This window comes from Chelon labrosus (assembly GCF_963514085.1).
Source record: "Chelon labrosus genome assembly, chromosome: 1".
NCBI lineage: Eukaryota > Metazoa > Chordata > Actinopteri > Mugiliformes > Mugilidae > Chelon > Chelon labrosus.
The window spans coordinates 19,339,927-19,353,785 of NC_140337.1; the positions used below are offsets into that span (position 1 = coordinate 19,339,927).

The 13,859-nt window shown below is 40.8% G+C and overlaps 2 protein-coding genes across 2 annotated transcripts; both read left to right on the forward strand.

The window, feature by feature from the left end:
* Window positions 1-3,316: 3,316 nt before the first annotated feature.
* On the forward strand, window positions 3,317-5,102 carry LOC311493208 (uncharacterized protein). Its single transcript, XM_084551768.1, has 5 exons — window positions 3,317-3,583; window positions 3,711-4,415; window positions 4,545-4,664; window positions 4,761-4,804; window positions 4,908-5,102. The coding sequence occupies exons 1-5, from the start codon at window positions 3,529-3,531 to the stop codon at window positions 5,025-5,027; spliced, it is 1,044 nt and encodes a 347-aa protein (XP_084407894.1). The 5' UTR covers window positions 3,317-3,528; the 3' UTR covers window positions 5,028-5,102.
* A 2,841-nt stretch (window positions 5,103-7,943) lies between these two features.
* On the forward strand, window positions 7,944-10,358 carry LOC311491088 (uncharacterized protein). The gene is made up of 5 exons (XM_084548955.1): window positions 7,944-8,273; window positions 8,399-9,103; window positions 9,232-9,351; window positions 9,447-9,490; window positions 9,594-10,358. Exons 1-5 carry the CDS (start codon window positions 8,219-8,221, stop codon window positions 9,711-9,713), a joined length of 1,044 nt encoding a protein of 347 aa, XP_084405081.1. The 5' UTR covers window positions 7,944-8,218; the 3' UTR covers window positions 9,714-10,358.
* The last annotated feature ends 3,501 nt before the right edge of the window (window positions 10,359-13,859 follow it).

The following is a 13,859-nucleotide window of genomic DNA, read 5'->3' on the forward strand; positions in this document are numbered from 1 at the left end:
TTGGCATTCACCGTCACCCTGAGTGTTGTAATGGCTTTCTTAATATGCAAGATGAAGACAAGATACCACTGCCAGTGCACAGGTAACTCATACTGCTGTGTTAAACTGCTCGGATTCATGAACATGACTAAATTAAATAACTTCTTCTCTCTTACACCAGAATCTCAAGAGAGATTTTCAGATTCCTCTGCCGCCAATGGAGAGGTAAATATTATATTTACAACTGAAGGTTTTTAATCCAGATATGATTTAGAGAACATGTCTAAATTGCATTTGCCCAATCGTGATCCATTATATTTTTGTATCAGGGTTACCAGGATGCAGACAACCTCCATTATGCTGCTTTAAGGAAACAAAATTTCAACCGATCAAGAAGACAGATGGATGATACCATGAATCAATGCGTGTACTCTACTGTAAGGCAGTAGAGGGGTTTTATCTGTACTCTGTGGGAGTATAGATGAAAGTATGGATGGAGTATATGGGACTCTATGGGAGACGTAGTTTCTCAAACACCTTTTTCAAGACCCACTGTGAATTATGATGGTCTTTACTTGTCTTTACTTGTACTGAAATAAACTACTTTAACAGATTTGTAAAGTGTCACATTTCCATTGTCATATAGCATGTACTCATTGCATTTGTCTCTCAGTGCTACAGTTACACAGTACATTTCACAGTGTAATGCAAGTCCAAGCATCACAGAAAACAGACGCTTCTCTTTTTTTGCAGTGCCTCTGCACGGCAAAATGTTCGTCATGTGTACATGATTTCTAAGGCCGTAGGTTGATACAAAGCCTGTGATGTCAGAATCTTTTTATAGCGTCCCTTGCGGTCTGTTGTAACAGATCATATCTCTGTACGCGTTGCTAAGAGTCGGACAAATGCTTATCTACAAACCTCTGCTCTGTTTGTGTTTGTGTCTGTGTGGTTTCAAGCAGGAAGTCTTCGCAGTGGCACTTCATCTCTTACCACAGCAGTTATGCATTGATAATCTTTTGATTCTTGTCATACATGAGACAAATTATTTTTATCCATTAAGCCATTATGTCTAAAATGAAATGTTCATGAAAATGAAAGTAAAGACTGGAATAGAAATACATTCTGAACAGCTTTGTGATTCATCATGTTTCCGACCAAACACAGCACTGTCTATCTGCAATGCTCAATTCGTTTTGATCCAGTTATGTTATGAATGCACTCTCATAAGCACATTATTGATATGATATGACGCATACAGCCTCTAGAAGCATCGTCTCAAAGTGGGAGATGTGTTGGGGCACCATTGGCTTGATGGTAGGTCAAATGAAACGGCATGTCATGAACTCCACACTGGGGACACAAGTTAAACAATAAATAGAAAAGAAGCTACATCCAAACTTGCAAATAGACACACTTAGGCATAGAAGTCAAGATACTCTGGTTTATCAAGAAGTTAACAGAAACTGCTGTCTTGAATCTTTTTTTTTTGCCAACAGTGAACATTCATTCATTCATTTTCTGTAACCACTTGTCCTGTGAAGGGTCACAGATGGGCTGAAGCCTATCCCAGCTTTCATCAGGCGAGAGGCGGAGTACACCCAGGCCGGGTCTCCAGTCTATCTCAGGGCTAACACAGAGAGACAGACAACCATTAACACCCACACCTACGGCCGGTTTAGAATCGCCAACGAACTTAATGAGCATGTCTTTGGATGGTGGGAGGAAGCTGGAGTACCCGGAGAGAACCAACGCAGACACAGGGAGAACATGCAGACTCCATATAGAAAGGCCCAGTCGGCCCATGGATTCAAACCCGGAACCTTCTTGCTGTGAGGCACCAGTGCTAACCACCACCCCACTGTGCCACCCCAACAGTGAACAATACACTAAATATGACTCACGTGACTACCTGGTCTCAATAAAGCCAAATATTGTTTCAATGAGACCTGTTGCACTTGCAGGCACTTCTGTATTTGATTCTTGTATGTGCATTTCAGCAGGCTGTAGAGGTATACAGACACTTAGTCCATGTAAGTACATTAAAACCACATGGGGGGTTGCATATGTGGGTGCATATTGTATAGGTAGTCTGACTCATGACATGTAGACGGTTGGGATATACCCTGCCATTGGTGGCATCCTCCTCACCATCCACTGTCTGGGTTTCATGGTTTACAAAACATGCTTGGTACAGGAAACACCTACAACTCTGGTAATGGTTCTAATTGTCCGATACGGCAGGCTGCCTTGGAGCTTAAGGTGAACACTCAAGAATAACAAAAGAATAAACTGACAACATTTACTGTCTAAAGGAACATTTGTGCATTTATCAAATCTGCCGCAACTCTACCAGTGTCATGCTACACTGACTTGAGTAGTGCACTAATCCACTCCAGTTCACATGAGCATCTGTGATACTAGAGCCACATACTCCTAGCAAATGGTCTGTGTTTTTAGTGAGTCCAGTGGACTTCTGACTGTGGGCTGAATGACCATCTTTTATGTGTGACCAAACACTGTTAAGCCTCTGTAGCTGACTGTATGACTAGCTAGTTAAGGTTGAAGACGGATCAATAGAAGCATCAAGTGTTGAACCTCAAAACACAAAACATCTTTTTTTATATAGTTCAACATAGGGGCCCCACTGGTGTCCTCAATGATTGGTGGAACTCATGTCTTTTTGCCGGAACCCAACTGCTTTGACATCCTCTCTGCACTGACAGACTGGGCTGCATTATTTCACAGGAATACATTGTGCGTTTACTTGAATACACTGTAAGCCAAAAAACACTTAAATGTATTGAATACAGTGCTTATTCAATCAGGAATAACATTATGATCACCTTTCTAATATTGTGTAGGTCTCTCTTGTGCCTCCAAAACAGTTTTGACTTATTACAGAATGGACATCTGAGGGTGTCCTGTGGTGTCTGGCAACAGAATGTCATTAGTGGGGGCCTCGTATGGGATGAGGGGAGGGCCCTCTATGGATCAGGCTTGTTCCAATGCATCCTATCATCAGTTTTGATCACTTTGGGATCTAGGGATTTTGGAGGCCAGCTCAACACCTTGTGCTGTTCTTCATGTTTTTTGAGTTGTTCCTGTTGTGTGTGTGCCTGTCAGGCTGCATCCTGCTGGGGATGGCTGAATCAAGGAGAGTCATTGCTCTGGAGGGGGGGCGGAGACTGCATATGATTATGTGATTTGCGTGTCCTATAAGTTTATTCATATCAGCACATATCGTTACCATTCTGTATGATTGTGTTGTATTTTTACATAGTAACGTCCACTACCACAATATGTTTAAGCAAAACTTAACTGTACTACATCTTCATAATAGCTTGCATGTACGAAGGTCACTCATTTGTCAGTGAGTTTAGGGGTGTGCTTCAGATAGCTCTCCACGTGTGATTCTTTATAAGGAACAGCCGTAGGTGGGAGCCAACTTGTCCTCTTGTTCACTTATTGGCCAATCAGCAAACCCTGTCTCTGAGGAGTGTAGATTGCATCGAAGTGCTTTTCATTTACCAAAGCGATTTCAACAGAATGACATCTCTGATGTTTGTTTTCTGCCTGACATGTCTGTTCTTGTGGGAAATGGGTGAGTTGTGTTTCTACAAAAGCTGTTAATGTGTTTAATGTGTAGTCTGTCTGAATATACATTTTCTGGTTATGTTATAATTCAGCCAGGACAAATTAATTGTGCTTTGTTTTCTATTTCACTTCAGCTGAGATGAATAATTCAAAAGAGCGAACAACAGTGCACCAACACCAGCGCTTTATATCGGCTAATGTGGGAGATAACTTAACTTTGCAGTGTATTTATGAGGATGACGCTGCAAAGTATTACTGGTATAAGCAAACACTGGAGCAGAAGCTGCAGCTTATCTCTGTTGCCTACAAGTTTGACAAAAAGGGCACTTTTCATGATGATTTCAAGGACAATCCACGGTTCTCACAGGAAACTGAACCCGGGAAAAGCCACTTAATCATTTCAAATTTACTACCTTCAGACACAGGTACTTACTTCTGTGCAAGTGGCCTTTCATTTGTGTTTGAATTTGGGGATGGCACCAAAGTCAGTGTAAAGGGTTCAGGTTCAAACATCAACGCTTCAGTTCATCAGTCTTCATCTGAGACCGTGCAGCCAGGAGGCTCTGTGACTCTGAACTGCACAGTACACACTGGAAGCTGTGACAAAGAACACAGTGTTTACTGGTTCAAAGACTCTGAAGAGTCTGATCGAAAAATCATTTACACCCATGGAGGTGGGAATGATCAGTGTGAGAGGAATCCCAACAATCAAACAAACACCTGCGTCTACAACCTGCTGATGAAGAGCCTGAATCAATCTCATGCTGGGATCTACTACTGCGCTGTTGCCTCATGTGGACACATACTGTTTGGAAATGGGACCAGGCTAGACTTTCGAAGTAAGTAAAAAAAATTTGTCAGTAACTCTCTCATTTGATGACCAGTCATTTGTTTTTATATTACAATCACATGTTGTTAAATCTGAGAAAAAGATCTGAAAGATCTGTTTCTAATGTCTGGATTTTCAGGTGAGGTGAAATCTCATCTTTTGGTGCATGTCTTGAGTGGAACTTTGGCATTCACCATCGCCCTCTGTGTTTCACTGTCTTTCTTACTGTATAAGATCAACAAGGACAGCCACTCTGCAGGTAACTGGTACTTTTTATAACCCAACTAAGAGCTTCAATGTTTAACTGTAGTCATTTCAAGTTGGCTTAACAGAAAACTTTCTGTTTCACGACTAGAGTGTCAAGGAAAATTTTCAGCTCCCTCCACAACAAATGCAGAGGTGAATATTACACTGTGCAATAGTTTAATGTTATAAACATATAAATATTTGCCCTGTAAACAGAAATCACATCTTTATCTACTAATATGTGTTTTGTCACCAGAGTCACCACGATGCAGACCACCTCCATTATGCTGCCTTAAATGTCAACCTGCCCAACAGATCTGGAAGAAAGAGGGACAACACCAAGACTGAATGTGTTTACTCCAGCGTAAAACAATAGACGAGACATGCTTCATTTGGACATTCCTTGAAAAAAATAAGCCATTTCTTAAGAGACAAGCTAATGGACAATGTGTCGAACACTAGAGGTGATAAGATTTGGGAAGCTCTGTTGGAAAGGGTCAATGTCTTAACTTGTCTTCAGAAAAAATCCTAGAAATGACAAGAGAATGAGTTGCTCATCGCCAAATTACAAACAGGCTACGTGTTGAAAAAAATGCACTGCAAGATCGCAGCATAAATTGTCTGGTGTCTTTCATTACGACTTCTGCAAAGTTCCACTGAGACGCCACACATACCCTAAAGCACCTTAAGTACAGTCTCCAACCAAAAGGACAATCTCCTGTTGTTTGCTCCCTAATTCTCTACAAGTTAAGACGTGACTGTCGCTCTTTAGCTGATTTATCTGTGTGCAATGTGTGTAATCAGAAGCCTCTGCCTTATTTACCTTATTTAGAGTTTCATGATTGATATCCGCACAGTGTCCATTTGTACAAGGGACTAACATGATTCAAAGTCAACTCTTATCTTTTATCGTCATAATATCATTTTTATCTGCATATTGATGAAATAAACTGAATCAAATTATGAAACGACTCAAAATGTGTGCGTGTGTGAGCGCAGGTATTCAAACCATATAGATGTCTGGTGTTGTGCACAAAGCATGAGATGGTCCTCACTCACTCCAGGTCAACACTAGCATTAACAGTGATTTGGTGACTTCAGCAACGACCATATTCCTTTTTTTGTGTCAATGCATTGCATCATCTTTTCATGTGATTTATGCAACTAAGGTTACAGGTTATGGAAAAACCATGAGGGTGAAGATATTTGTTCCTAGCATTGGCAATTTACAATTTTAGTGGTGTAGTTTGAGACAGTCGTCCTACGATCATATGAGGAAGTGTCTCTAAAGAAACACACCATTCCTTTGAAGAAACCAAGCTCTCCTGCTTTTAATCTTTGGATAGGTGTCATGATGTACCACAATAGTTATGTCTAGCGAAATGTTTCCTTTTTCAGTTACAGTCTCCTTCAATGACACTTAAGTATCTTGCCTTTAATTAACTACAGATGTGCCTATTTGAGCCCCAACTCCCCACCAGTCCTTCAGAACTGTGAAGCTACTTGGATGAATGGCAAAACATCTTCAACAAACTCCAGAAGTCCAGTTGTCTTTCTTTAGCTTTTTTTTTTTTTTTTTTTGATATGCCATGACCTGGATGACTGAGAAATTTCAAATACATGTTCCATTTTTATATTGCCTTTTTTATGAAGTCTATGTGAGGTAATGTTGAGATAGAACAAAGAAGTCTACTTTTAGAGGAGGTCAGAGTGGATGGATGGGTCAACAGAACACCAGGCTGTAGAGGTATACAGACACTTAGTTCATCTAAGTCCATTAAAACCACATGGGGGGTAGCATTTGTGGGCACATATTGTTTAGGTAATCTGACTCATTACATGTAGACAGCTGGGATATACTCTGCGATTGGTGCGCCCTCCTCCCCATCCACTGTCTGGGTGTCATGGTTTTCAAAATATACTTGGCTACAGGAAAAACCTACAACTCTGGTAATGGTTCTAATTGTCCAATAGGGCAAACCACCTTGGTTCTTCAGGTGAACACTGATGAATAACTGCAAAGAATACACTGACAACATTTACTGTCTAAAAGTACCATTCGTGCATTCATCACATCTGCTGCAACTCTACCAGTGTCATGCAACACTGACTTGAGTAGTGTACTAATCCATTCCAGTTCACATGAGCATCTGTGATACTAGAGCCACATACTGCTAGCAAATGGTCTGTGTTTTTAGTGAGTCCAGTGGACTTGTGACTGTGGGCTGAGTGACCATCTTTTAATTCTTGACCCAAACACTGTTAAGCCTCTGTAGCTGACTGTATGGCTAGCTAGTTAAGGCTGAAGACTGATCAATAGAAGCATCAAGTGCTGAACCTCAAAACACAAAACATCTTTTTTTATACAGTTCAACTCAGGGGGCCCACTGGTGTTCTCACTGATTGGTGGAACCCATGTCTTTTTGCTGGAACCCAACTGGTTTGCCATCCTCTCTGCACCAACAGACTGGGCAGCATTATTTCACAGGACTACATTGTGCGTTTACTTGAATGCACTGTAAGCAAATAAACGCTTAAATGTATTGAACACAGTGCTTATTCAATCAGGAATAACATTATGATCACCTTTCTAATATTGTGTAGGTCTCCCTTGTGCCTACAAAACAGTTGTGACTCATCAGAGAATGGACATCTGAGGGTGTGTTGTGGTGTCTGGCAACAGAATGTTAGTGTTAGTTAATGTCATTAGTGGGGGCCTTTGGATCCTATGGGTTGAGGGGAGGGCCCTCTATGGATCAGGCTTGTTCCAATGCATCCTATAGATACTTGATCAGTTTGGGATCTAGTGAATTTGGAGGCCAAGTCAACACCTTGTGCTGTTCTGTAGTTGTTCCTAAAGCATTTTTTGTGTGTGTGCCTGTGTCAGGCTGCATCCGGCTGGGTATGGCTGCTGCCATCAAGGAGTGTCATTGCTATGGGCTGGGGGTGCCTGGTCTGGTCTAGGTGGATGCTACATGTTTAAGTAACATCCACATGAATACCAGGTCCAAAAGTTTCCAAGCAAAACATTGGATTGTCACAAGATGGTCAATGTTATTCACTTCACCCCTCAGTGGTTTTAATGTTGTTGTGGCTGATCGGTGTGCATTACAATGGAACAACAAAAAGAGTTGCCTGACATATTCTATTGTCCACTGTACTGATGTGGCATGAAGAATATAGAGAAAAAAAGCACATTTCACAACTTCATATGATTATATGACTTGTGTGTCCTATTAGTTTCTTCATATCAGCACATACTGCCACCATTCTGTATGATTGTCTTGTACATTTACATAGTAACGTCCACTACCACAATCCATTTAAGCAATAGTAAACTGTAATACATCTTCATAATAGCTTGTATGTACGAAGGTCACTCATTTGTTAGTGAGTTTAGGGGTGTGCTTCAGATAGCTCTCCACGTGTGATTCTTTATAAGGAACAGCTGTAGGTGGCAGCTAACTTGTCCTCTTGTTCACTTATTGGCCAATCAGCACAGTCCTGTCTCTGAGGAGTGTAGACTGCATCGAAGTGCTTTTCATTTACCAAAGCAATTTCAACAGGATGACATCTCCGATGTTTGTTTTCTGCCTGACATGTCTGTTCTTGTGGGAAATGGGTGAGTTGTGTTTCTAAAAGCTGTTAATGTGTTTAATGTGGAGTCAGTCTGAATATATATTTTCTGGTTATGTTATAATTCAGCCAGGACAAATTAATTGTGCTTTGTTTTCTATTTCACTTCAGCTGAGATGAATAATTCAAAAGAGAGAACAACAGTGCACCAACACCAGCGCTTTATATCGGCTAATGTGGGAGATAACATAACTTTGCAGTGTATTTATGAGGATAATGCTGCAAAGTATTACTGGTATAAGCAAACACTGGAGCAGAAGCTGCAGCTTATCTCTGTTGCCTACAAGTTTGACAAAAAGGGCACTTTTCATGATGATTTCAAGAACAATCCACGGTTCTCACAGGAAACTGAACCCGGGAAAACCGACTTAATCATTTCAAATTTACTACCTTCAGACACAGGTACTTACTTCTGTGCAAGTGGCCTTTCATTTGCGTTTGAATTTGGGGATGGCACCAGAGTAAGTGTAAAGGGTTCAGGTTCAAACATCAACACTTCAGTTCATCAGTCTTCATCTGAGACCGTGCAGCCAGGAGGCTCTGTGACTCTGAACTGCACAGTACACACTGGAAGCTGTGACAAAGAACACAGTGTTTACTGGTTCAAAGACTCTGAAGAGTCTGATCGAAAAATCATTTACACCCATGGAGGTGGGAATGATCAGTGTGAGAGGAATCCCAACAATCAAACAAACACCTGCGTCTACAACCTGCTGATGAAGAGCCTGACTCAATCTCATGCTGGGATCTACTACTGTGCTGTTGCCTCATGTGGACACATACTGTTTGGAAATGGGACCAGGCTGGACCTTCGAAGTGAGTAAAATCTTTTGTCAGGAACTCTATCATTTGATGACCAGTCATTTGTTTTTATATTACAATCAAACTTTGTTAAATCTGAGAAAAAGATCTGAAAGATCTGTTTCTAATGTCTGGATTTTCAGGTGAGGGAAAATCTCATCTTTTGGTGCATGTCTTGAGTGGAACTTTGGCATTCACCATCGCCCTCTGTGTTTCACTGTCTTTCTTACTGTATAAGATTAACAAGGACAGCCACTCTGCAGGTAACTGGTACTATTATAACCCAACTAAGAGCTTTAATGTTTAATTGTAGTAATTTCAAGTTGGGTTAACCGAAAACTTTCTGTTTCACGACTAGAGTGTCAAGGAAGATTTTCAGCTCCCTCCACAACAAATGCAGAGGTGAATAGTACACTGTGTAGTAGTGTAATGGAATAAACATATAAATATTTGCCCTGTAAACAGAAATCATATCTTAATCTACTAATATGTATTTTGTCACCAGAGTCACCACGATGCAGACCACCTCCATTATGCTGCTTTAAATGTCAACCTGCCCAACAGATCCGGAAGAAAGAGGGACAACACCAAGACTGAATGTGTTTACTCCAGCATAAAACAATAGACGGGACATGCTTCATTTGGACATTCCTTGAAAAAAAAGAAGCCATTTCTTAAGAGACAAGCTAATGGACAATGTGTCTAACTCTGGAGGTGATAAGATTTGGGAAGGTCTGTTGGAAAGGGCCAATGTTTTAACTTGTCATCAGACAAATCCTAGAAATGACAAGAGACTGGGTTGCTCATAGCCAAATTACAAATAGGCGATGTGTTGAAAAAAATGCACTGCAAGATCTCAGCATAAAGTGTCTTGTGTCTTTCATTACGACTTCTGCACAGTTCCACTGAGACGCTGCACATATCCAAAACCACCTTAAGTACAGTCTCCAACCAAAACGACAATCTCCTGTTGTTTGCTCCCTAATTCTCCACAAATTAAGACGTGACTGTCGCTCTTCAGCTGATTTATCAGAGTGTAATGTGGGTAACCAGAACCCTCTGCCTTATTTACCTTATTTAGAGTTTTATGATTGATATCCGCACTGTGTCCATTTGTACAAGGGACTAACATGATTCAAAGTCAACTCTTATCTTTTACTGTCATAATATCCTTTTTATCTGCATATTGATGAAATAAACTGAATCTATTTATGAAACAACTCAAAATGTGTGTGTGTGTGAGTGCAGTTATTCAAACCATTTAGATGTCTGGTGTTGTGCACAAAGCATGAGATGGTCCTCACTCACTCCAGGTCAACACTAGCATTAACAGAGATTTGGTGACTCCAGCAACGACTATATTCCTTTTTTTGTGTCAATGCATTGCATCATCTTTTCATGTGATGTATGCAACTAAGGTTACAGGTTATGGAAAAACCATGAGGGTGAAGATATTTGTTCCTAGCATTGGCAATTTACAATTTTAGTGGTGTAGTTCGAGACAGTCGTCCTACGATCATATGAGGAAGTGTCTCTAAAGAAACACACCATTCCTTTGAAGAGACAAAGCTCTCCCACTTTTCATCTTTGGATAGGTTTCATGATGTACCACAATAGTTATGTCTTGCAAAATGTTTCCTTTTTCAGTTATAGTCTCCTTCAATGACACTTAAGCATCTAGCCTTTAACTGGTCCTTAGTCATATAAGATTCTCATAGGTAACACCCACAGATGTGCCTATTTGATCCCCAACTCCCCACCAGTCCTTCAGAACTGAAGAAGCTACTTGGATGAATGGCAAAACATCTTCAACAAACTCCAGAAGTCCAGTTGTCTTTCTTTAGCTTTTTTTTGGATATGCCATGACCTGGATGACTGAGAACCTTCAAATACATGTTCCATTTTTATATTGCCTTTATTATGATGTCTATGTGAGGTAATGTTGAGATAGAACAAAGAAGTCTACATCTAGAGGAGGTCAGAGTGGATGGATGGGTCAACAGAACATCAGGCTGTAGAGGTATACAGACAATCCATACAAGTCCATTAAAACCACACGGGGGGTAGCATTTGTGGGCGCATATTGTTTAGGTAGTCTGACTCATGACATGTAGACAGTTGGGATATACCCTGTCATTGGTGGCATCCTCCTCCCCATCCACTGTCTGGGTGTCATGGTTTACAAAACATGCTTGACTACAGGAAACACCGACAACTCTGGTCACGGTTCTAATTGTCTAATAAGGCAGACCACCTTGGTTCTTAAGCTGAACACTTATGAAAAACTACAAAGAACACACTGAGAACAGTTATCGTCTAAAAGGAACATCGATACATTTATCACATCTGACGCAACTCTAGCACTGTCATGCTACACTGACTTGAGTAGTGTACTAATGCACTCCAGTTCACATGAGCATCTATGATACTAGAGCCACATACTGCCAGCAAATGATCTGTGTTTTTAGTGAGTCCAGTGGGCTTGTGACTGTGGGTCGAGTGACCATCTTTTAATTCTTGACCCAAACACTGTTAAGCCTCTGTAGCTGACTGTATGGCTAGCTAGTTAAGGTTGAAGACGGATCAATAGAAGCATCAAGTGTTGAACCTCAAAACAGAAAACATAATCTCTTTATATATATATATATATATATATAGTTCAACTTAGGGTGACTACTAGGGGTGGGCGATATATATCGTCTGCGATAATATCGTGATTGTTGTGTTAACGATGTGCAAATTCACATTATCGAGTATTTAAATTAGTCCGAAAAAAACACTCCATAACACGCATTAAAACTCCACAAATTCAGAGGTGCGTGCAGCAGAAGCCCTTGGCTGCAGCAGGGCGTCACGTGATTGCTGTAGTGGGCCTACACGTCATCATCGCTCTCACAGGCATCGTTACCGCGAATGTGAGTGAGGGGAGTGGAGCGGCAGGGCGCACCGCTGTCTCCCGACCGCTTTTTGTCAGCTGAGCTGTTTGCATCCCGAGGCCCGGCCGTTATCACAGGCCTCTCCCGCATACGCTAGATAATCCGTTGTCTCGGCATTGATGTGGGCGAACATACAAACTGATCGCTCCATGTTGTGTCAGCTAGCGCTAGCTTGGAAGCTAACGGGCGTTAGCTAGCGTGCAGCCGCTACTTTAAAGTGAACGAGGTTATCCACGGTCATGACGGAAATTAAACTTCAAAATAAATGATAGACGTTGATTTTACTCTCTTTAATTACTATAAGGTCTCATAAAAGTCATGTTTACTCAGAGGTCAGTGTTCTTACACTAGTTCAATTGGTATTTTGTATTTTGTCTGAATTGTTTTTACTTGAATACTTACATGTTAAAGAAAATAAATAAGAACTGTTTTCATTCAACATTGTGCCCATTATTATTATCAGTGATTAAGTAACTCAGACTTTTAAAAACACATTTTTAATGGATATCGTCTAATTATCGTTATCGTTAAAATCGCCAAAAATATCGAGATATTATTTTTTGTCCATATCGCCCACCCCTAGTGACTACTGCTGTTCTCATTGACTTGTGGAAACCAAAACCATATCTTTTTGCCGGAACCCAACTGCTTTGCCATCCTCTCTGCACCAACAGACTGGGCTGCATTATTTCACAGGAATACATTATATGTTTACTTGAATGCACTGTAAGCAAAAGACCACATAAACTTATTGAACTCAAAGGTTATCCAATCAGGCATAACATTATGACCACCTTTCTAATATTGTGTAGGTCTCCCTTGTGCCTACAAAACAGTTTTGACTCATCAGAGAATGGACACGGGCCTTCTGAGGGTGTTCTGAGGTGTCTGGCAACAGAATGTTGTTAGTGGGGTCCTTTGGATCTTATGTGTTGAGGGGAGGGCCCTCTGTGGATTAGACCAATGCATCCTATAGTTAGTTGATCAGTTTGGGATCTAGGGAATTTGGAGTCCAGGTCAACACCTTGTGCTGTTCTTCATGTGCTTTTTGAGTTGTTCCTAAAGCATTTTTCAGTTTTTGCCTGTGTCAGGCTGCATCCTACTGGGGATGGCTGCTGCCATCAAGGAGAGTCATTGCTATGGGGCGGGGGTGCCTGGTCTGGTCTAGGTGGGTGCTACATGTCTAAGTAACATCCACATGAATACCAGGTCCAAAAGTTTCCAAGCAAAACATTGGATTGTCACAAAATGGCCAATGTTATTCACTTCACCTCTCAGTGGTTTTAATGTTGTGGCTGATCAGTGTACATTACAATGGAACAAAAAAATGTTGCCAGACACATTCTATTGTCCACTATACTGATGTGGCATGAACAATAAATCAAAAAAAGCACATTTAATTTAATTTATGTGATTATGTGATTTGTGTATAATATTAGTTTCTTCATATCAGCACATATCGCTACAATTCTGAATGATTGTGCTGTATTTGGCAAGTTACAAATACATACTTATGTACACCACCACAATCCATTTAAGCAAAACTAAAGAGTACTACATCTTCATAATAACTTGCATGTACGATGGTCACTCATTTGTCAGTGAGTTTAGGGGTGTGCTTCAGATAGCTCTCCAAGTGTGATTCTTTATAAGGAACTGCTGTAGGTGGTAGCCAACTTGTCCTCTTGTTCACTTATTGGCCAATCAGCAAACCTGTCTCTGAGGAGTGTAGATTGCATCGAAGTGCTTTTCATTTACCAAAGCGATTTCAACAGAATGACATCTCTGATGTTTGTTTTCTGCCTGACATGTCTGTTCTTGTGGGAAATGGGTGA

Excerpts from the sequence above, each read along its gene's own strand:
- LOC311491088 (XM_084548955.1), top strand. The coding sequence starts at position 8,219 with ATGACATCTCCGATGTTTGTTTTCTGCCTGACATGTCTGTTCTTGTGG. Across the intron at positions 9,104-9,231 it reads GACCAGGCTGGACCTTCGAA|GTGAGGGAAAATCTCATCTT; the intron begins GTGAGTAAAATC and ends CTGGATTTTCAG. Across the intron at positions 9,352-9,446 it reads CAAGGACAGCCACTCTGCAG|AGTGTCAAGGAAGATTTTCA; the intron begins GTAACTGGTACT and ends TTTCACGACTAG.
- LOC311493208 (XM_084551768.1), top strand. The coding sequence starts at position 3,529 with ATGACATCTCTGATGTTTGTTTTCTGCCTGACATGTCTGTTCTTGTGG. Across the intron at positions 4,665-4,760 it reads CAAGGACAGCCACTCTGCAG|AGTGTCAAGGAAAATTTTCA; the intron begins GTAACTGGTACT and ends TTTCACGACTAG. Across the intron at positions 4,805-4,907 it reads CCTCCACAACAAATGCAGAG|AGTCACCACGATGCAGACCA; the intron begins GTGAATATTACA and ends TTTTGTCACCAG.